Genomic DNA, 23717 nt, shown 5'->3' with positions numbered 1-23717 from the left:
TGGTGGAGTTACAGTGGTGGTGTGGTGGTGGAGTTACAGTGGTGGTGTGGTGGTGGAGTTACAGTGGTGGTGTGGTGGTGGAGTTACAGTGGTGGTGTGGTGGTGGAGTTACAGTGGTGGTGTGGTGGTGGAGTTACAGTGGTGGTGTGGTGGTGGAGTTACAGTGGTGGTGGAGTTACAGTGGTGGTGGAGTTACAGTGGTGGTGGAGTTACAGTGGTGGTGGAGTTACAGTGGTGGTGGAGTTACAGTGGTGGTGTGGTGGTGGAGTTACAGTGGTGGTGTGGTGGTGGAGTTACAGTGGTGGTGTGGTGGTGGAGTTACAGTGGTGGTGTGGTGGTGGACCTGTAGCTGGTGTGCACACCAGCAACCTTAATGGTGTTATGTTCGTCAGGTTGTTGTATGTTGTCAATGGTGGGTGGGGGGGGGGTTGTTGTGGTGGTGGGTGTTGGTGGGGCGGTGGGTGGTGGGTGATGGTGGGGTGGTGGTGGTGGGTGATGGTGGGGTGGTGGTGGTGGGTGATGGTGGGGTGGTGGTGGTGGGTGATGGTGGGGTGGTGGTGGTGGGTGATGGTGGGGTGGTGGTGGTGGGTGATGGTGGGGTGGTGGGTGGTGGGGTGGTTGTGGGCCAGCGCGGGAGGCGGGGTGTGGAGGGACGGTCACCGTGCTACTGGCCCAAATTGTTGCTTAACCACACCTTCACCACTCTTGTACCACCCCCCCCTCTCTCTCCCTCCCTCCATACCCCCTCTGCCTCCCTCCCTCCCTCCCACTACCACTCCCTCCTTCACTGCTCCAGCACCTGGTCCCTCCACCACAGTAGGACAAGACACAGGTGGTATGGGTGGTAATAAAGTACAGTTGACCACTTGTCTTGTGTCTGTCCCCCACCCCCTCCCCTGGCAGGTACTGTCTCACCCTCACTCGCCCTCACTCGCCCTCACTCGCCCTCACTCACCCTCACTCACCCTCACTCACCCTCACTCGCCCTCACTCGCCCTCACTCGCCCTCACTCGCCCTCACTCGCCCTCACTCGCCCTCACTCGCCCTCACTCGCCCTCACTCACCCTCACTCACCCTCACTCACCTAGTTGTTTAATGATATATTTCCTGAACCATTTGCCTTAAGTATGGTCCAGGGTATTATTTTTTATTACTAATTATAATTATTTACTTTTCTGAATAATATAGATTTTATGGTAATTTATTTCCATTATTAGTTTTACTTTTCCTGTGATTGTTCTCTCGTGTGTGTGTGTGTGTGTGTGTGTGGCATGTATGTATGTATGTATGTATATATCCCTGTAACTAGTGCTCTAACTTCTTGGTTTAATTGGAAGAGGATTTCTCCAAATGTCATCTTTGTTCGAGGTGAAGAAAAATAATTAACTGTAGAATGTATAACACTTATTATAAACTTACGCAACGTTTCGAACCTACATGGTTCATTCTCAAGTGAAGAGACACTGCTGAGCGTATTGGATTTATATCAAATTCTTGAAGCAAACCACATAAAAATAAACCCCACCAGCATACCCAGATTACGGAACTGTTCACTCTACCCACCGTGAGAGTAAGAACACGACCAGAACGTGAAGATGCCAAAATAGATGACACTGCTCAAAATGACTTTTGCATTACGTACCTGACCTCACTATTGGTACACATCCAATACGCCCAACACTGTCCCATCAAGAAGACAATGCTCCCAACTATCACAAGTCGCCACAGAGCCAAGGTAGCGGGAGGAAGATCCACTGAGATGTGGTACGAACAAGCCACTGGCTGCTCCTCTTTCATGCCTGGTAAACAGATATGTAGAGACATTACAGTAGCCATACACACACTCAGACTGCAGCCTTGTGTGGGTGTATTACACCCACACAAGAGCTCCTTGGGAACATTTTCTGTGCTTCCAAGAACATTCCTTCCCTCAAGCTGCTGCTTCTCCATCTTAACATTACTCTTTCCGATCAATTACGAATGTAAATAGTTATTTCTTCACGAGTACATATAGACCCGGGGTGGGTGTGATGGGCGTGGGTGTTGTTGCCGTGGGTGGCGTTGCCGTGGGTGTGTGGGGGGGGTGACTAAGCCGTCTGGAAGGGCTTAGTGCCAGCCCGGGCAGGAAGGTGGAGTGAGTGGTCTAACCCAGCAGGTGTTTACAGGTTCGGAGTGGGCGGGGTAAGGCGAGTGGGCGGGGACGCTACTCCAAGATAAGGGAAATAATGTGGAGTCCTCGCCTGCGTCTGAGGCCGCCCACGCCCGCCCACACTAGCGGCTCCAGCAGCAGCGATGTCTCCCCTACGGCTGCTGGCTCCAAGCCCCTGGTAACGCTCCCTCGCATCTCCCCTGAGTTGTCCTCCCCTCCTTTGGGTGTTGTCCCCCCCTGTGGGTGTTGTCCCCCCCTGTGGGTGTTGTCCCCCCCTGTGGGTGTTGTCCCCCCCCCCTTTGGGTGTTGTCCCCCCCCCTGTGGGTGTTGTCCCCCCCTGTGGTTGTTGCCCTCCCCTGTGGGTGTTGTCCTCTCCCCCCCCCCTGTGGGTGTTGTCCTGTTTTGCCTTGCTTTATTTTTTTAGTGTTGCTGGTGTTCTACGACATTGCATTGTGGCGTTGTGGGTTGCCGAGTTGTTTGTTGTGTGATGTGTGTGTTGTGTTGTGCTTGTGTTATGGTGGGGGTTATATAGGGGGGTTCGATAGTGGTCCCTGCAGGTGGTGGCGGGGTAAGTGGTGGGGGGAGGAGGAGTAGTGGTGATTGGGGAGGACAGTGGTGCCACTGATACTGGGCCCTCTCTCTCTCCTAGTTAAGGATATGATGCTGCAGCAGGAGGAGGAGGAGAGGGGTGTGGAGTTACTCGTATTGTCACGTGTGTCCGTGTCTATCTTGGTCACGTGTCCGTGTCTTGTTATCAGTTAGTCTTGTATCCGTGTGTGTACTCAACTAATTGTGCTGGCGGGGGGTTGAGTTATAGCTCTTGGGTCCTGCCTCCCAACTCTCAATGAACTCGTGTACAGGTAATTGTGCCGAGTGGAGTGGAGTCTCTGGCTCATTTTGGGTACTGGGTTTCCACCTGTGCCCCCCCCCCCTATGTGCTAGCACCATCCGTGCTAAATAGTCTCTATCAACTCTTATCAATTCCTCTGAGATGTCTCCCCTAATTCTTCCGTCTTCCAGCGACGTGAGTTTCAGTACACATAGCCTTTCCTTGTAACTCATGCCTCGTAGTTCTGGGACTAGTCTGGTGGCGTACGTTGGAACTTTCTCCAGCTTCTTGTGCTCGACTAGATGTGCACTTTACGCTGGAGCTTCATACTCCACGATTGTTCTCACATATGTGGTACACAAGGTTCTGAATGATTCCTTGCACAGATTTCTAAAGGCAGTTTTGATCTTATCCAACTTCGTATATGTGTGATGTGTGGTGGTGTGTGTGTACTCACCTAGTTGTGTGTACTCACCTAGTTGTGTGTATGTGTGTACTCGCCTAGTTGTGCTTGAAGGGGTTCAAAGAAATTCGGCTCTTTGGTCCCATCTTTCAGCCGTCAACCTACTGAGAGGTGTGTATGTGTACCTTTATATTGCACTGATTCTGAGGATCAATGTCCCCGCGGCCCGGTCGTCGACCAGGCCGCCTGGTTGCTGGACTGATCAACCAGGCTGTTGGACGCGGCTGCTCGCAGCCTGACGTATGAGTCTGGTTGATCAGGTATCCTTTGGAGGTGTTTATCCAGTTCTCTCTTGAACACTGTGAGGGGTCGGCCAGTTATGCCCCTTATGTGTAGTGGAAGCGTGTTGAACAGTCTCGGGCCTCTGATGTTGATAGTTCTCTCTCAGAGTACCTGTTGCACCTCTGCTCTTCAACGGGGGTATTCTGCACATCCTGCCATGTCTTCTGGTCTCATGTGATGTTATTTCTGTGTGCAGGTTTGGGACCAGCCCCTCTACTATTTTCTACGTGTAAATAATGATGTATATCTCTCCCTGCGCTCTAGAGAATACAGATTTGAACATTTTAAGCGGTTCCAATAATTTATGTTTTACCGAGTGGATTCCAAGTGAAGGAATCTACTCTGTAAAACATTCAGAGCCGGTCAGCAATTTCTCCGGCTCTGAATGGGGTTGTTACTGTGCAACAATATTCCACCCTAGAGAGCACCAGTGTCTTGAAGATGTGGCATCCCTAGTTTGGAAGGTCCTTGTTATCGAACCTGTCATTATTCTTGCAGTCGTTGACAGTTACTTTGTGTTCTGTGAAGGTAATGTCTTCTGAGATGATTACTCCTTGGTCCTTAACATTGCTTTTGTGTTTTATTGTGTAATTTGACTGCATGCGTGCATGTGCTTGCTCTAGGGTACACACAGGTACCTTACACACAGGATCATGACTGCAAGAAGTGCCGGACCAACCAGGCTGTAGTGTAGTGGATATGTTGGCCTGCGGCCCGCTACAAGCAACAGCCTGTTGGACCAAGTTATCACAAGGCCTTGGGGAGTAGAACTCCTCTCGAAACCTTCTCCAGATAAGAATCAGGTAAGATCACTCAAATGATAAACAGAGAGCCTAATGGATCATCCAGAAAGGATAACTTTACCAACAGTGATTTAACAAAGCCAATTCCTGTCTGAACTTCTTCCAATTTATCAATATCGTTTCTCAAAACTGTTGAGGGCAAGTGTTGGCGGGTAATGTTTGTGGCCGAGGTGTTGTGCTGGGGACTCGTGCTGCCTCACCAAGCTCAGGCCCCATGTTACCCCAGGTGAACACTAATAATCTATGGGAGGAATATTTACTGAAACTTTTCAGTACCATATTTATTCTTACCTGTATGTTGATTGGTGTGTGTGTGTACTCACCTATTAGCTCACCTATACACCTCACCTACTGTACTCACCTATATGTGTATGTGTGTGTGTGTGTGTGTGTGTGTGCGTGCGCGCGCGCGCGCGTGTATAGGAAGGCAGGGAAGACGGGGTCACGTGGGTGTATTGATCACAAGATTATCAAGTCTGGGGTCCCATGATCTCTAGCAGGGGGAGGAGTCATGTGGTGAGGGGGGGAGGAGCCATGTTGTGGGGGGGGGGAGGGGGCGTGCAGGGAGGGAGAGGAATAACTTTTACCAAGCCTCTGAGCTCTCAAGGCTGTTGCAGGTTATCATTCAGGACTATGGTGCCAGTAGCATCACTGGACTATGGTGCCAGTAGCATCACTGGACTATGGTGCCAGTAGCATCACACGGCTATGGTGCCAGTAGCATCACAGGACTATGGTGCCAGTAGCATCACTGGACTATGGTGCCAGTAGCATCACAGGACTATGGTGCCAATAGCATCACAGGACTATGGTGCCAGTAGCATCACAGGACTATGGTGCCAGTAGCATCACAGGACTATGGTGCCAGTAGCATCACTGGACTATGGTGCCAGTAGCATCACTGGACTATGGTGCCAGTAGCATCACTGGACTATGGTGCCAGTAGCATCACAGGACTATGGTGCCAGTAGCATCACAGGACTATGGTGCCAGTAGCATCACAGGACTATGGTGCCAGTAGCATCACTGGACTATGGTGCCAGTAGCATCACTGGACTATGGTGCCAGTAGCATCACTGGACTATGGTGCCAGTAGCATCACTGGACTATGGTGCCAGTAGCATCACAGGACTATGGTGCCAGTAGCATCACTGGACTATGGTGCCAGTAGCATCACTGGACTATGGTGCCAGTAGCATCACTGGACTATGGTGCCAGTAGCATCACTGGACTATGGTGCCAGTAGCATCACTGGACTATGGTGCCAGTAGCATCACTGGACTATGGTGCCAGTAGCATCACTGGACTATGGTGCCAGTAGCATCACAGGACTATGGTGCCAGTAGCATCACTGGACTATGGTGCCAGTAGCATCACTGGACTATGGTGCCAGTAGCATCACTGGACTATGGTGCCAGTAGCATCACAGGACTATGGTGCCAGTAGCATCACAGGACTATGGTGCCAATGTCAGAATTATCAGAATGATGTACCTTGCATACATCAGATCTTTAGTGGAGTATGCTGCACCTCTGCTTGTTTTGATGCCTGATAGAAAGCTTGGAGGGCTTGACAAATTGCAGAACAAATCCTTGAGGATAATTACACACATAAATCACAATAGCGTGATTTCCTCGTGATTTGTTCCTTGTGTGGCCTCCTACCACTAAGATACTTAACATGTGAAAGGAACTTAATATTCCGAGCATCGTTAGGTTAGGTTACTGAAATTAACTGTTAAATGGGGATAAAAATGTTTAGGCTAACTCATCCTAACCCTACCTTGTACCTTCCTTGTCGCTTACGGGGATCAATGGCCCCGCGACCCGGTCGCCGACCAGGCCTCTCGATTGGTCGTCTGGTCAACCAGGCTGTTGGATGCGGCTGTTCGCACGCAGCCTGATGTCCCTTGCACAGAAGCCCTCCAGAATTTCTTTGCTGAAGGTCAACATTGTTCCAAATAGATAACTGGAACTCAACTCAGAATGTATCAGCTTCACAATTTGTACCAAGAGAGACAACAACGGCACTTTCCTGCACCGTGGGAGGTTACACCCTTTTCAGTTTTAATCCCTCCCTTTCCACCCAAGAAGCAAATTAGAGATCAGCCCAAGCTTCGTCTTGAGGCAAAGCTCAACGCCTTAAGCCATATTGATGCTCTGTCCACAGAGCATTCTCTCTCTCAAATCATATACACTGATGGTTCCCTACACCGCACCACGGGTGCAGCTGGAAGTGCAGTTGTTCTGACAATGGGCGATGGCTTGTACTTTGAGTGGGGAGTCCGTATAAACAACTGGGCCTCTACCCTTCACACCGAACTATTTGCCTTGCTTCTTGCACTGAAATGTATACAAGTCTCCAAACTTGATACATAATAATAGTAATATTTATTTACAAGAAGGTACACTTGTAACCTATCCACCGCTGCCCACTGGATGGGGGGCGGTGTGCAGGACAAACATATCAATTGTGACACTAACTCTCCACATATGTCAGTTGCTTAATTTAGAAACTGTACTTGTTGTCGATCTCGAACCCATTGTTGATGTGACGTCTTATACTGAATTTTGTAACTAGCTCATCAAGACTTTAACTTGCTTAGCTAAATGAATTGTGGGGTTCAGTCCCTGAGCCCATTATGTGCCTCTGTAACCCTTTCCACTACCGCCCACAAGATGGGTATGGGGTGCATAATAAATGAACTAAACTAAACTAGCCTGTGTGTGTGTGAGAGATTGTATATAAATGTATGTAAAAGCAGGCAAGGTTTACACAATTTACTAGACCTAACTAGAAGCAGTTGAAGTGTAATACAGAAATACTGCAGCAATAATAAAAATAATAATAATAATAATAATAATAATAATAATAATAATAATAATACAGTAAATATAAAGAGGAGCTTAAGGAGTATATATGAGCCAAGAGAGAAGTATTCCATAGAGGAAATGTGGTCACAGTGGTGAGTGTGTGTGTGTGTGTGTGTGTGTGGGGGGGGGGGGTCTTCCCAAAACTGGGTGAGCGTCACATACGGAGTATTCTTACCTAACCTGAAGTGTACGAAACTAGTCAACTGGCCTAACATGTCGCAACATGGGGATTTAGACGATGTTGTCTATGGCGGGCACATATGTGTGTGCTTTATGTACGAGGTTACTGACTTATCCTGGTGGTTGGTGGTCAATAACTAGGAGATGAAGACCCAGAGTGAAGGGGCGACTGGCTTATTGTCTGTGTACTCACCTATTTGTACTCACCTATTTGTGCTTGCAGGATCGAGCATTGACTCTTGGATCCCGCCTTTCCAGCCATCGGTTGTTTACAGCAATGACTCCTGTCCCATTTCCCTATCATACCTAGTTTTAAAAGTATGAATAGTATTTGCTTCCACAATCTGTTCCCAAGTGCATTCCATGTTTCCACAACTCTCACGCTAAAAGAAAACTTCCTAACCTCTCTGTAACTCATCTGAGTTTCCAGTTTCCACCCATGTCCCCTCGTTCTGTTATTATTACGTGTGAACATTTCATCTATTTGTGTGTGTGTGTGTGTGTGTGTGTGTGTGTGTGTGTGTGTGTGTGTGTGTGTGTGTGTGTGTGCGTGCGTGCGTGCGTGCGCGCGCGCGTGTGCGCGTGCGTGCATGTGTGCGTGAGTGTGTGTGTGCGTGAGTGTGTGTGTGCGTGAGTGTGTGTGTGCGTGAGTGTGTGTGTGCGTGAGTGTGTGTGTGCGTGAGTGTGTGTGTGCGTGAGTGTGTGTGTGCGTGAGTGTGTGTGTGCGTGCGTGAGTGTGTGTGTGTGTGCGTGAGTGTGTGTGTGTGTGCGTGTGTGTGTGTGTGTGTGTGTGTGTGTGTGTGTGTGTGTGTGTGTGTGTGTGTGTGTGTGTGTATTCACCTAGTTGTGCTTGTGGGGGTTGAACTCTGGTTCTTTGGTCCCGCCTGTGTGCCTGTGTCAGAGTAGTTAGCAAATGGAATACGTTACGCAGTGATGTGATGGAGGCTGACTCCATACACATCTGCAAATGTTGATAGATATGACATCCAGTAGACTCGGGAACCTTAACACCGGTCGATAGAAACATGGGAGGCATAACCCGAGAGCTTAAGCTCGATCCCCGCACCGACCTCAGCACCTAACGGCGCCAAAGAAGATAATTAGTGACAGGAGAAATGACAGAAACATTAAACAAAGTGAACCCGGGATGGCATTCTCTAGACGGGAGGCTGACTGCAGGAAGGCCGGGGACCAAAAGCTGAAGCTCGACTCAGCAAGTACAACTAGACGTGTAAAGAGACACGCACCCACACACTCTCTCTTCTTGTCAACTCCAGACTTTCTTGAGTGAGTAACGTGTTTAGTGCTCACACCCCGAGTGCCACTAGTGAAAGTTTGAGTGTGGCACAGCTTTAATGACTAAATGTATACGTGTGTGTGTGTGTGTGTGTGTGTGTGTGTGTGTGTGTGTGTGTGTGTGTGTGTGTGTGTGATGTATTATATATATTATTGCCTCTCGTTAGTAGTCGAAAGTTTACACACTAAGATAATTGCCTTTTCAGAGGAATTTCATCTCTGGATCTCCCCCTGCAGCGCTGCGGGCGACCAGCTGGTCCTTGTCAATAAAGATCAGCTGATTCGTGGTGCCGGTAATCAACTGTAAAGATTTACAGCAGTCAGCTGTATGGCATAATAATCAGACCATCTATGTAAACAACAGTCAGCTGATTTACGTTAACGATAATCTGCTGGTCATTTGGAATCGTCCAGTAACTTGTATATTTATGCGATATATCAGAAATTAAAACACGTTTTTTTAAATTCAAAAATATTGACTCTAATATATTCACTCAAAATGTCCTATACTACGTCAAGGAAAAGTAGATACCTCCAGCCGTAGTAACTATAGATACTGTCAGGGATAAGAGGCTGAGTAGTGCACTCTGTTGAATGGTTTCGTTAACACGTGGTCAACATGGTGGTGAATGGCTTGATTATTATTGTTATTGTTGTAAACACAGCGGGATATTTCCCGCCAAACTTAACAAAATTTGGCGCGCATCACCACGTGTTTATCCCAGCTGTCGTTATCAGCTGTTTAGTGTTATTGTTTGTCAGCTGATTAGTGGAGCAGTTGATCTGTTGGTTGTTGACGTATCTGTTGGTTGTTGTAGTGACGTATCTGTTTGCTGTTATAGTGACGTATCTGTTGATGCTGGTTGCCGTTAATACTGGACTTGTTGCAGTGATTCAGATGGTAGTTGAGCAAAACATTAGACACGTTGAGTCGTTTATTCCCTCAGAATATGTTAATATATATTAACAGAATATGTTAATATATCAGCCAGTGAACGTGTCCACACGCGCGCGTTAGTGAACACGACACCAAGGGTGAGATCTGTGAGTCTGCCACGAATCTTCTCTATTTTCTTATGTTATTTTTCATTTGAGAAAATTTGTGCCAAGAGTCATTGACTTACAATAACGTGTGAGTGTGTATACTCACCTAGTTGTGCTTGCGGGGGTTGAGCTCTGGCTCTTTGGTCCCGCCTCTCAACCGTCAATCAACAGGTGTACAGGTTCCTGAGCCTACTGGGGTCTATGATATCTACACTTGAAACTGTGCATGGAGTCAGCCTCCACCACATCACTTCCTAATACATTCCATTTGTCAACCACTCTGACACTAAAAAAGTTCTTTCTAATATCTCTGTGGCTCATTTGGACACTCAGTTTCCAAACACTCTGTGTGTTAATAATTGTATGTAATGTTGTATTAACATTAGTATATTTTGGTAGCAGTCTTTCCTGTAGACATATATTATTAAATATGACCGAAAAAGTAAGATTAATAATTCTAACACGAATTTTCTCAATCTTTCGTACATTATGCTTCACTGTTGGAGGTAAATCAAAAATCACTTCTCCAAAATTCATTTTTATTTCTAGTCTGACGCGACACGGGCGCGTTTCGTAAAACTTATTACATTTTCAAAGACTTCACAAATACACAACTGATTAGAGCTTGCGTTTCCCTGATTTTATATCTACATTTGAGTGAGGTGGGAAGGGTGATGTGGCATTACATTTGAGTGAGGTGGGAAGGATGATGTGGCATTAACACAAGACAGAACACTAGAGGATATTAATAGGGTATTAAAAGTATCAACACAAGACAGAACAGAAACAATGGGTATTGAATAGAAGTGTTTGTAGAAAGCCTATTGGTCCATATTTCTTGATGCTTCTATATTGGAGCGGAGTCTTGAGTTTTGGAGAAGTGATTTTTGATTTACCTCCAACAGTGAAGCATAATGTACGAAAGATTGAGAAAATTCGTGTTAGAATTATTAATCTTACTTTTTCGGTCATATTTAATAATAAATGTTGTATTAATGTATTATTTATAGATGGCGAGCAGGAGGAGGTTATAGTTATATAGATAACGAGACAAATGTATATAGGCTTCCCCTTACCAATAACGTGGTCCGCTCCCTTGGTCCTGCGCCGTGTCGGAGGCAGTAAGAGAGAATAACAGAGAACTGGCAAATACCGAGACACCGAGGAGGAGAGACTTAAATAAATATCATCCGCCAGACCGCCAGTGTGGCAGTGTCGTTAAATCTGCAGACACCCAGTTTAGTGTGAGGTCCGCTACTTCCTTCATGCCTCGCTAATTCCCTGCGGTGACTGTTACTTTCTGTGACTGGAGGCGACGGTAACGGTGCTGAGCCCTTCTGCTGCTACGGTGAGGGACCTGAGCCCTTCTGCTGCTACTGTGAGGGACCTGAGCCCTGCTGCTGCTACGGTGAGGGTCCTGAGCCCTTCTGCTGCTACGATGAGGGCTCCTGAGCCCTTCTGCTGCTACGGTGAGGGTCCTGAGCCCTTCTGCTGCTACGGTGAGGGACCTGAGCCCTGCTGCTGCTACGGTGAGGGCTCCTGAGCCCTTCTGCTGCTACGGTGAGGGCTCCTGAGCCCTTCTGCTGCTACGGTGAGGGTCCTGAGCCCTGCTGCTGCTACGGTGAGGGACCTGAGCCCTGCTGCTGCTACGGTGAGGGTCCTGAGCCCTTCTGCTGCTACGGTGAGGGCTCCTGAGCCCTTCTGCTGCTACGGTGAGGGCTCCTGAGCCCTTCTGCTGCTACGGTGAGGGCTCCTGAGCCCTTCTGCTGCTACGGTGAGGGCTCCTGAGCCCTTCTGCTGCTACGGTGAGGGCTCCTGAGCCCTTCTGCTGCTACGGTGAGGGCTCCTGAGCCCTTCTGCTGCTACGGTGAGGGCTCCTGAGCCCTTTTGCTGCTACGGTGAGGGCTCCTGAGCCCTTCTGCTGCTACGGTGAGGGCTCCTGAGCCCTTCTGCTGCTACGGTGAGGGCTCCTGAGCCCTTCTGCTGCTACGGTGAGGGTCCTGAGCCCTTCTGCTGCTACGGTGAGGGACCTGAGCCCTTCTGCTGCTACGGTGAAGGACCTGAGCCCTTCTGCTGCTACGGTGAGGGTCCTGAGCCCTTCTGCTGCTACGGTGAGGGACCTGAGCCCTTCTGCTGCTACGGTGAAGGACCTGAGCCCTTCTGCTGCTACGGTGAGGGACCTGAGCCCTTCTGCTGCTACGGTGAGGGACCTGAGCCCTTCTGCTGCTACGGTGAGGGACCTGAGCCCTTCTGCTGCTACGGTGAGGGTCCTGAGCCCTTCTGCTGCTACGGTGAGGGACCTGAGCCCTTCTGCTGCTACGGTGAGGGACCTGAGCCCTTCTGAGGTAGAGACCACGGCAAGTTGAGTCACGGTGATAGTGGTGAGGGGGGGGGAGAAAGTTGACAGTGAAAGCCTGTCAAGTTGAAGGCAAGAACCGTAATGATTATAGAAGACCTAGCAGTGATGTGGCGTGGGAGTTACTGTGAGCGGCAGACCTGCCAGTAGAATAGCGGTCTGAGTACTGGTGTGCTGTGGGTGTAGGGGTGTAGGGGGTGTTGTGGGTGTAGGGGGGGTGTTGTGGGTGTAGGGGGGGGTTGTGGGTGTAGAGGGGGTGTTGTGGGTGTAGGGGATGAGGGTGTTGTGGGTGTAGGGGGGAGGGTGTTGTGGGTGTAGGGGGGAGGGTGTTGTGGGTGTAGGGTGTAGGGGCTTCCAATTACAGAACACAATAAAGTAGCTGTCACGACTGCAACAAAAATGACGGTTGGATAACCAGGACCTTCCAAACAAGGGACGCCATACCAGTGCTACTTTTCCAAGACACTGATGCTCTCTAGGGTGGAGTATTGTTGCTCTCTAACAGCCCCATTCAAACCTGGAGACATTACTGACCTGGAGAGTGTGCAGAAATCCTTTACTGCTAGAATCCACTCTAGAAGTCAATTTAAGTATTGGGACCGATTCAAAGTTCTTAACCTGTATTCCCTTGAGCGCAGGCGGGAGAGATACATAATAATTTACAGGTGGAAAATATTAGAGGGGCTGGTCCCAAACCTGCACACAGAAATAACACCACATGAGACCAGAAGACATGGCAGGATGTGCAGAATACCCCCATTGAAGAGCAGAGGTGCAACAGGTACTCAGAGAGAGAACTATCAACATCAGAGGCCCGAGACTGTTCAACACGCTTCCACTACACATAAGGGGCATAACTGGCCGACCCCTCACAGTGTTCAAGACAGAACTGGATAAACACCTCCAAAGGATACCTGATCAACCAGGCTGTGATTCATACGTCAGGCTGCGAGTAGCCGCGTCTAACAGCCTGGTTGATCAGTCCAGCAACCAGCAGGCCTGGTTAGAGACCGGGTGTTATAACAAATGGTGGGCTTGCTATGGGGAAACTAGTGCTATTCAGGGGTAAGGTCAGTCAGAATAAAGATGTATCTATTTGGGGAGATCAGTAAAGCCCGGCCCCCATGGAAACTAGAAGTAGTGCTGACTACTTGGCTACACAACAAGGTCAGTCTAGGGAATGATCAAGATCTCCTACACAGGAAGAACGATACTCTTATAATTCATGTACTTATTTATTAACCCCTTAACAGCCCCCCATATACATTCACACCAATAACAATAATAATAATAACTTTACCACACTACCTTACGTTAAAAGCCTTGGTCCACATAAGCAGGATACAAGGTTTTACACTGAACACAAGCTAGGGTAAAGCTCTACTATTGAATTACTTGAAGTTAGAGTCAGCTTAGGGTAGGGGGACCACGTGGTTCCAATGGAACCCCCTTTAGAATAACTAGTAATATAAACTCTAAAAACACCTACTACACACAAAGTATACTACTCTACACATAGAACATGAGTATGCCAGAGATTGAATAATGTACTCAGTATATACTTAACTTGAACAAGACACAGAAATAAGGAAACGAAAAGGAGGGAGAGAAGGTTCCTTTCACCACAGCCAGCAACCAGAGAAGACCGCTCCCAGCGACCAGCTTAGGCCTCCCGCATGTGGTGGTGCCGGAAGGAGCCCAATTGATCGTGCAGCTAAGCACATTAAAAATCTTCCCCTATGCAACGTATTGTTACTTTACAAATGATTAAAGTATTAGTAAACATAGTTGGTGCCTATGTTATTATTTAATAATCAACCCCAAGCTCAGTCTTTAAATGCTCTTTGAGAAACAATAGTCTTACGTCTGGCAGGGAAGATACAAACAAGGACACATCGAGTTGCGTTTTGCTAATCTAACGTAGCTTATTTAGTTTAATTTTGACCTCTGGTTTCCATTGAAGAACACCGGGCCTCGAGGCCGTTGATACCCGAAAGCTGCACAAAGCTGGTAGTAGGTTATCCATATGATGTCAGTAGGCTTTGTACAGCTTAGGTAATTATTATGTTCGTAATTACCGCGACCTTGTTAGGTATCTCCCTGAACACCTTGAACACTCCTGAACACTCGTAACCCCTCCTCCCTCCTTCCCTCACAACCCCCTCCCCTCAACCCCCTCCCTCACAACCCCCTCCCTCACAACCCTTTCTGTTCCCTCCCTCACGACCCCCCCCCCCTGCCAGTCAAGCCACCTCGTCACTTGACTCATCACAGACAAAGTGGAGAAGAGTCCGTGACCTTGGCACACACCTACACTACTCTCCCGCCGCCTCTCCCACCACCACCACCACCACTACACACATCTCATATAACACTAACACACAACATGTTGCAAACACTGCAAATACAAAGTAGAAAACCTACAAGAGACTAAAAATCCTGCCGTGAAGCACAGCATGATGACATGTACACCAGCACCTGAGTGTGTTGCACAGTGTTGGGTGTGTTGGGGGTGAATGTTGCACAGTGTTGTGTACTCACCTAATTGTACTCACCTAATTGTGCTTGCGGGGGTTGAGCTTTGGCTCTTTGGTCCCGCCTCTCAACTGGTGTACAGATTCCTGAGCCTACTGGGCTCTATCATATCTACATTTGAAACTGTGTATGGAGTCAGCCTCCACCACATCACTTCCTAGTGCATTCCATTTATTAACTACTCTGACACTGAAAAAATTCTTTCTAACGTCTCTGTGGCTCATCTGGGTACCAAGTTTCCACCTGTGTCCCCTTGTTCGTGTCCCACCCGTGCTGAAGAGTTTGTCTTTGTCCACCCTGTCAATTCCCCTGAGAATTTTGTAGGTGGTTATCACGTCTCCCCTTACTCTTCTGTTTTCCAGGGATGTGAGGTTCAGCTCCTTTAGCCTTTCCTCGTAGCTCAATCCTCTCAGTTCCGGGACGAGCCTGGTGGCATACCGCTGAATCTTCTCTAACTTTGTCTTGTGTTTAACTAGGTATGGACTCCAGGCTGGAGCTGCATACTCCAGGATTGGTCTTACATAAGTGGTATACAGGGTTCTGAAAGATTCCTTACACAAGTTTCTGAAGGCAGTTCTTATGTTGGCCAGTCTAGCATATGCCGCTGATGATATTCTTTTGATGTGGGCCTCTGGGGACAGGTTCGGTGTGATATCAACCCCCAGATCCTTCTCTCTCTGTGTGTGTTGGGTGTGTTGCACAGTGTTCACGTGTCGACACCCCGTGTGTGAGAGTACACTAGACGACAGTCAGAGCTGTGTGGGAACAAGCTTAGCGGAGCTCCCCTCCCCACACACACACTCAGTGTCAGCAAGGCGGACAGTCCGCTATCATAATTAGTATATTCTGAATATCTAAACTGTTGTCATCCCTTGCACCTCACCATCTTCCTTACCTCCCCCCCCCCCACCACAAAGAAAATAAGAGAGAGAGAGGGTTGTTAGTGGCCGCCTGAGACCACCTAGTTGGGCTGGTAACTCTCCTCACTGTGGTGTCAGTCGTCGCCTCTGTTCCTCTCGACTGTTGCTACACGCGCCTTGCACATCTCTCCCTCACGCTGACAATTTCCTCTTGTCTGGGATTTACTCGACTGTTGCTGTGTGCTTCGTTTTAGATGTGTGTACTTGGTGCATATCCACCTTCTTGTGGTCTGCCTGTCTATTGTTGTGTCAATCTTGCATATCCATCTTTTTCTCCACCGACCTGTGTGATCGACGGAGGTGGTTGTGCTATCTTCTTGCAGTTGTGTCAGTTTAGCTGTGTGTCAGTAGGGGGCCGGGGCGTTTGTTCCACCAACCTGTCACCACTCGCGCGCACACGTCTCTATGTGGCGGTTTTGTCTTTTATGCTCGCTTACCCTGCCAGCCAGCCAGTACTGCCAGTGTAAGGACTGTGGTGTTCCCAGGGGAGTGAGCGTGACGCAGCGGCCCTACACTCCTGCCCTCCACGCACCTTCCCAGGATCAACGTCCTCGCGGCCCCTGTCTCTGGCCAGGCCTCCTGGTTGCTGGACTGGTCAACCAGGCTGTTGGACGCGGCTGCTCGCAGCCTGATGTATGAGTCACAGTCTGGTTGATCAGGTATCCTTTGGAGGTGTTTATCCAGTTCTCTCTTGAACACTGTGAGGGGTCGGCCAGTTATGCCCCTTATGTGTAGTGGAAGCGTGTTGAACAGTCTCGGGCCTCTGATGTTGATAGTTCTCTCTCAGAGTACCTGTTGCACCTCTGCTCTTCAACGGGGGTATTCTGCACATCCTGCCATGCCTCCTGGTCTCATGTGGTGTTATTTCTGTGTGCAGGTTTGGGACCAGCCCCTCTACTGTTTTCCACGTGTAAATTATCATGTATCTCTCCCGCCTGCACTCAAGGGAGTACAGATTTAGAACTTTTAATGTCCCAATAATTCAAATAGCCTATTGAGTGGATTCTAGTGGTAATCTATGCACACTCTCCAGGTCAGTAATTTACCCGGCTCTGAATAGGGCTGTTATTGTGCAACAATATTCCTAGAGCGTCCTGCGTCTTGAAAAGTATCATCATTGGTATGGCGTCTACTGAACCTGGAAGTAGATAGTCTGGAAGGTCATTGTTACCCAACCGTCATTTTTGTTGCAGTTGTGACGGCTACTTTATTGTGTTCTTTAAAGAGTAAGGTCTTCCGACACGAGTACACCCAGATCCTTTACATTGCTCGTCTCCCTCCTGCTACTGTCGCTACTACTGTTACTGTCACAACCACTGAAAGTACGAAAGTACGAAAAGTTAATGTAAAGAGAGATGGAGGTAGTTTTATTCCCGGACACTAGCGTAATCAGAAGTGGCCCCCAGTGATAAGTGGGTGTTGAGATCAATAGCTCTGAGGCCGGCGGGGAACTGTCATTATTTAGTTTTAATATTTCTTGTAAAACAAGTAACCACAGCTACTTAATATCCGGATTATTGACGATTACGCCGGCTTAACGGACCGTCTGCATAGAGTTGACCGAGGTAATCCTCCTTTCTAGATATTATCCTGATGGTGACCTGATTAGCGGTAATTATGGTGATTACCGGTACGAAATGTTTCTCTGCGTCATTGCCCCTTGGCTCACTGGGAACATGTAGGTAGATCACCTCACGCACTAATGTTCTGCGAATCGATAAACCAGAGACTAAAACATCTCTGGTAAGAGGAACAGTCCTGGTGAATAAGGTGTACTTTATTAAGCCTTCAATCAGCCCGTCCTCACACACTAGGCTGGTTAAAGCAGCGGCCGTCCTCCCCAGACGCATTCATCAATTTTAACATACGTGTATTAAACATTGGGTTGTTCTCATATATTAATATTATTATACATAAAAATTATATGTCTAGTTATGCGTAGGTTAGGTGTATATATTCTGTTGGCGATTATTTGTATTTGTAGCACGTGGGCGAAGCGTTTTACAGCGTTGTGGTTCGAACAGGAGTCGTCAGTGAAGCACTTGTTCCTGAAGTGTTCGAACGTCAGCAGTTGAGTCGTGTGTAAACCGTTTCATAAACAGTATGGGGGTTTAGCGGCTATATTAAATGTACTTTGGTCTTTACTGATGAGGACGGGCTCATAAGCAAAGGCTAAAGTCCATTCCATTCCATCCTCATAACCTCTACGAATCGCAGGGTTCACGCTGGGTTTCGTAGGGTTCAATGTATCGAAGCAGCCAGTCCTCGTATACAAAGATCCAAGCTCATTAGTCCAGCCAGTCCGCAGGCCGTCCTCCAAACAAAAACCCAAAAGTGATTCCATGCCACCCCCCCCCCCTGTTAGTAAAAAATGCTGTAAATGCTTCACCCACGTACTACAAATACAAATAATCGCCAACAGAACCTAAACACCTAACCTAACCTATGCCTAAATGTGAACAATATGCTAATATATAATAATAATCATTTATATTTGCGAAAATTCCTGTTGTGAATGAACAGCATGTTAAAATTAATGAATGTGTCTTTGGGGTCGAGCGCTGGATGGAATGGACTTGGTTGTACTGGGAGGGGGAGGGGCCTCGGCACGTCTGGAAGTATAAGCAGTGCAGGTCTCAAGGTCTTCAGCTGTGTACAAGACTACCAATGTCGCACTAAGATCATGCGGCCATGTACAACATGCAGAATAGAATGAGGATATTAATTCCAGACGTCAGCAACAGTGTGTGTGTGTGTGTGTGTGTGTGTGTGTGTGTGTGTGTGTGTGTGTGTGTGTGTGTGTGTGTGTGTGTGTGTGTGTGTGTGTGTGTGTGTGTGGAGAGACGACCACCACAGCCACCTTAATCAGGCGCCAGTGGGAGGCCGTATCTTTCTTGCCAGTACAAACTGTCAGGCCAGGAGAAAAGTCTGAATGCTAGGCTCAGATAGAATTGATTTACCTTCAGGAAGGAAACAGGTAGACATTTGTATGACAGCGTAACTGGCAATAATGGAGTTGTAATACTTTTATGAGAACTGGGGAGGGGGGGGGGGGTTGCTGTTGTTGTTGTTGTTGTTCTCTCATGTATAATTTGTAAACTACTACTGATATGGGTGTTGACTTCCCGGCTCTTCGTGTATTTATATTATTGTTTATTAATTTTACCTGTAAGTCTACGCGAGAAGTGAATACAACATCTTCACCTCAAACATGTTTATACTAAACCCACCAACACTGGCATGTGTATGACACAGGGAATACCCAGATAGGTATAAGACTAGTGTGGTAAACTCGTATACATAAAGAGCTCTTCCAGTTCTGACTGGCGTGACACACAATTGGACACAAGCTTTCAAGTATTAACTACTGAGTTTTGGTTAAGTAGATCATTTAGTCTTCAACTTTTATCTACAGATATTAGTCGGGCAGTTAATCAATTATATTTATGGTGTGGGAGTGATTAAATTGAGATGGACTGTAGTTGGTGTGTTAGGCTATAGTATATGTGGTGGTACAGTTGTGGTCGCTTTCCAGTTGGTCTCCTGTAGCTTAGGAGCTACACAACATTTCCTGTTTGCTCTCCTGACTCACTCTTCCGACACTACCAGCTGTGGTCTGGCACATTTTGACGTCAAAATTCCCAACGGAAAACATAACGTTTTAGGAAGTAGAACAACTCTCAGAACCCCATCAAGCAGATGTTCTGTAACTCACAGCGCCTCACAAACACGCATTTTCAGTGCGTGGGTAGCTCGGTTAGGTTAGGCTCTGGTGTTGTACACCATTTTCTGTCCGTTGTGGCAACTGGAGAGGATGGGGTGACCTGTGGCAAGTGACCACAGGTGACAACTCTCGCAGTCCTCAGCACTCCACTTGTAAACTCTGCCGGCAGGAAGCGGGTCCTCATGTCCCACGTTACACAACTGTATATACAGTCATTATAGACCCTCCATACCTGCTGGTGTGACACACCTGCACCAGGATACAACAAGCATTTAGAAACTCCTTACGAACCGGTACATCTTTTCTCAATCTTTGGCGGCTTTGTTTACATTTATTAAAGAGTTTACCGGCATGGAAACTTCCCGAGCCCATGTTCTTATTGTTATGGCGAGGCTCCTGGTGCCTCGGAGCTCATGAACGGTGTAATAAACAAAGCCGCCAGAGACTGGTAAAGATGTACAGGGTCTTAAGAAGTTGTGTAACTAATTAATGAGTCGTGGAGGTGTGTAATTACTTTACCAACTCCCGTGTTCTGGAGGATATCCTGACGGTGCCTCCACAGTGTGCTCCTGCCATACAGAAATGATTATGTTCCTGAGTATGTTTATGTTAATGTGGTTGTGGGGCTGATGTGTTGAGCCTGGGTAGTGCGGGGTTGGGATGTGTGTTGAGTCCTCGGGAGGGGTGACATGGAGGGGGTTGGGGGTGTCTGTGGGGTTGGCGGGTGTCTGTGGTGGTGGGTCAGGCGCTGAGGGAAGAGGGTAGGTGTGGAGGTGATTCTTTTATCACCTCCATGGTAACTCATGCCTCTTAGTTCTGGAACTAGTCTAGTGGCATACCTCTGAACTTTTTCCAGCTTCGTCTTGTGCTTGACAAGGTACGGGCTCCATGCTGGGGGCCGCATGCTCCAGGATTGGTCTTACATATGTCGCATACAAGGTTCTGAATGAATCCTTGCACAGGTTCCTGAAGACGGAACCTGCACACCTGTTGATTGACGGTTGAGAGGCGGGACCAAAGAGCCAGAGCTCAACCCCCGCAAGCACAATTGAGTACGTACAATTAGGTGAGTAGTCCTGATGTTAGCCAGCCTCGCATACTCCGTAGATGTTATTCTTTTGATGTAGGCTTCAGGAGACAGGTTTGGCGTGATATTCTAGATCTTTCTCTCTGTCTGTTTCATGAAAGACTTCATCTCCCATTCGGTATCCTATGTCTGGCCTCCTGTTTCCACCGCCTAGTTTCATTACCTTACAGTTACTTGGGTTGAACTTTAGTAGCCATTTGTTGGACCCTTCCTTCAGTTTGTCTAGGTCATCTTGTAGCCTCATACTGTCTTCCTCAGTTGTAATCTTCCTCATAATTTTTGCATCGTCAGCAAACAATGAGATGAACGAGTCTATTTCCTCTGGGAGATCATTGTATTCGTGTGCTTGCGTGCGTGCGTGCGTGTGTGCGCGGGCGTGCTTGCGTGCGGCGCGGCGTGTTCCCTTCTCAGCGCTACTCACCCAAGGGTATCGCAGTCAAACACAGAGGTCACTCACAAAGTCTTCTCCTGTGAGGAGTGGAATAAAGGCCAGGAGTTCTTAGTGCAGTCTCTTCTCACAAAGGTGCTCTTGGGGCACACAGGCTCCCTTGCCTGGCCGCCACAACGCTCTCCACACAAGCACGGGCGCCAATCTGGTGAGCTTTCCTTTACCCAGCAGATACTGGTGGAGGGGACTAGGCTACACACACACTACACACTAGGCTACACACACACTACACACTAGGCTACACACACACTACACACTAGGCTACTCTTCTCGCTGGCTGCTGCTTCTTTCCCACACTGCGGAAAGAAGTCATTTCACAGTGACTGTCGTCTCCACGGTGTAAAATGTGAACATTCGTTTCACTACCTTAGGCAAGTGAACAGAGGATAACATCAAACACCACCATAAAATTATATAAACATTTTAATAACTAACAACAAATTTAGGGCCAGTAAATGAATGAAAGGTTCAATGTTGGCAACACTCATCTTCGTCCAGCAATAGTTTTAATGGTCAAAACTACGCTACTCTATTTTTTTTCAAACAGTTGTCATGTTGTTTAGAGTTAATCATACAGTCTTCTGAAAATGTATGTATATAAATGTATACCCGCATAGCAACTCCACGCATCTAAAACAAGCTAAGCCACAGTTATACGTATATTATTAAGAATGACCTAGCACACAGGGAAGCGGCTTATGATCTAACTTAAGAGGCAGTTATCCTGCCTCTCCAGCTCGCGGAGTCTGCTGGCGCTGCTAGTCCGGCCCTCCTCGGACAGCTTAGAAGAGGAACTTTCAATTTACGTTTTTCATAACGTTTTGAAACTTTATGAGAATTTCCTGCCCACCTAACCTATCAGATGACCCTTAACTTACTGTTTTTGAAAAAAAAAATCTCAAATTTATTTTCAATTTATTTTAATTTTCAAATTATGTCCATATTCGGCCATACGGGCAAACGGCCAAAAGCGACGTTCTTTTTAAGAGGACAGGTTGTCCACCAGTCTCGTGTTCCGTCCGTTCCTCTCGCATCCCCTCTCGTTGGTGGCGCAATGGTCGACTGTCTTGTCCTTTTCCAGCAGGAATTATTTGGCTGCACACATTAGTTACATCACTCCACAGTCATTGACGGTCCCCTTCAATGACTGTGGAGTCATTGAAGGTTAGGCGCCTGGCAGCTGGGTGGACAGCGCTTCCGATTCGTTGTCCTGAGGTTCTTGGTTCGATCCCCGGTGGAGGCGGAAACAAATGGGTAAAATGTTTTTTTTCACCCTGATGCCCCTGTTACCTAGCTTCCTGCCTTCCCAGTTTACCAGAGGACCCTCAACTTGCTGTTTTGAAACAAAAAAATCCAAAAATTATTTTAAATTATTTTTCATTTTCAAATTACGTCCAATTTCGACCATACGAGCAACCGGCCAAATTCAGACATAATTTGTACGAGGACAAGTTTTACGGAAATTTCGGCGTCACCTTTTCCAAGCATCTCTTGACGGTGGTAACCCTCTGGTCAGACCTGGGTGACCCGCCATCTTTGTCCCAAAGCCTGCCTCCCCACCCCCCCACCCTCTCATCCCGCCACCAAACTTGAAACTAAAATATTTTAAAATTTAGGCTTCTTGTCTTCATCTAAGCTTAATTAAATCTAACTAGCTTACTTTTATTGTATGTAGAGGTAGGAGTGTGACGAGAGGTGGGAGGTGTGTGTAAAGCGTCCGTACACACAACACAAGACTCACCATGCATGGTAAATGTGTACTTTGTTGAATAATTGAACTATAATTGTGTGTTGGGCAGAGGTAAAGGGGCGGGTGGCGGCGAGGCTTCCCTACTGTCACGTACCCTGGGTGTGGGGCGTCGGTCTGCCTCACGTACCCTGGGTGTGGGGCGTCGGCCTGCCTCGCGTACCCTGGGTGTGGGGCGTCGACCTGCCTCGCGTACCCTGGGTGTGGGGCGTCGGCCTGCCTCACGTACCCTGGGTGTGGGGCGTCGGCCTGCCTCACATACCCTGGGAGTGGGGTGTCGGCCTGCCTCACGTACCCTGGGTGTGGGGCGTCGGCCTGCCTCACGTACCCTGGGTGTGGGGCGTCGGCCTGCCTCGCGTACCCTGGGTGTGGGGCGTCGGCCTGCCTCGCGTACCCTGGGTGTGGGGCGTCGGCCTGCCTCACGTACCCTGGGTGTGGGGCGTCGGCCTGCCTCACGTACCCTGGGTGTGGGGCGTCGGCCTGCCTCGCGTACCCTGGGTGTGGGGCGTCGGCCTGCCTCACGTACCCTGGGTGTGGGGCGTCGGCCTGCCTCACGTACCCTGGGTGTGGGGCGTCGGCCTGCCTCACGTACCCTCTACCAGGACATGCTCGTGCGCCGCTGCTATCCATCTCTCTACACACACATAATGAGTGCGTATGTTGGCCAAATTGGTCAATTGAGGTTAAAATTCTCATGTATTTGACCCCTGGCTTCTCGAGGGATCAAAGCAGCGTGTCCATTACCAGCAACATGAATAACGTTATGCATGACAAGTCACTGTTTAATTATAGTCATTCACCAAGACGCTCTCGTGTGGCAGTCTCTCCTTAAGTGTGGAGGGAGGCGGCGTTCAGGAGAGGTCACCCGAGGTCCCGCCCGTCGTCTCTTCCATGGTCCCGTCCGTGGTCCCGTCCGTGGTCCCGCCCGTGGTCCCGCCCGTGGTCCCGCCCGTGGTCCCGTCCGTGGTCCCGTCCGTGGT

At 48.3% G+C, this 23717-nt stretch overlaps 1 protein-coding gene across 17 annotated transcripts in view; it reads left to right on the top strand.

The window, feature by feature from the left end:
• LOC138349637 (protein outspread-like) overlaps positions 1 to 23717 on the top strand; it is a 287191-nt gene that overhangs the window by 29212 nt on the left and 234262 nt on the right. For 6 of the 17 annotated variants that reach the window (XM_069304366.1, XM_069303840.1, XM_069304231.1 and 3 more), the window contains exon 2: positions 2167 to 2328. The exons of the other annotated variants lie outside the window; for them this stretch is intronic. In XM_069304366.1, coding sequence (XP_069160467.1) covers positions 2167 to 2328 — 162 coding nt within the window. The remainder of the gene's footprint in view (positions 1 to 2166; positions 2329 to 23717) is intronic. 17 annotated transcript variants of the gene reach the window in all.

Source organism: Procambarus clarkii, chromosome 1 (genome assembly GCF_040958095.1).
Source record: "Procambarus clarkii isolate CNS0578487 chromosome 1, FALCON_Pclarkii_2.0, whole genome shotgun sequence".
Taxonomy (NCBI): Eukaryota; Metazoa; Arthropoda; class Malacostraca; order Decapoda; family Cambaridae; genus Procambarus; species Procambarus clarkii.
Note: the sequence above shows the minus strand (reverse complement) of the source record. Positions and strands in the feature narration are given on the sequence as shown.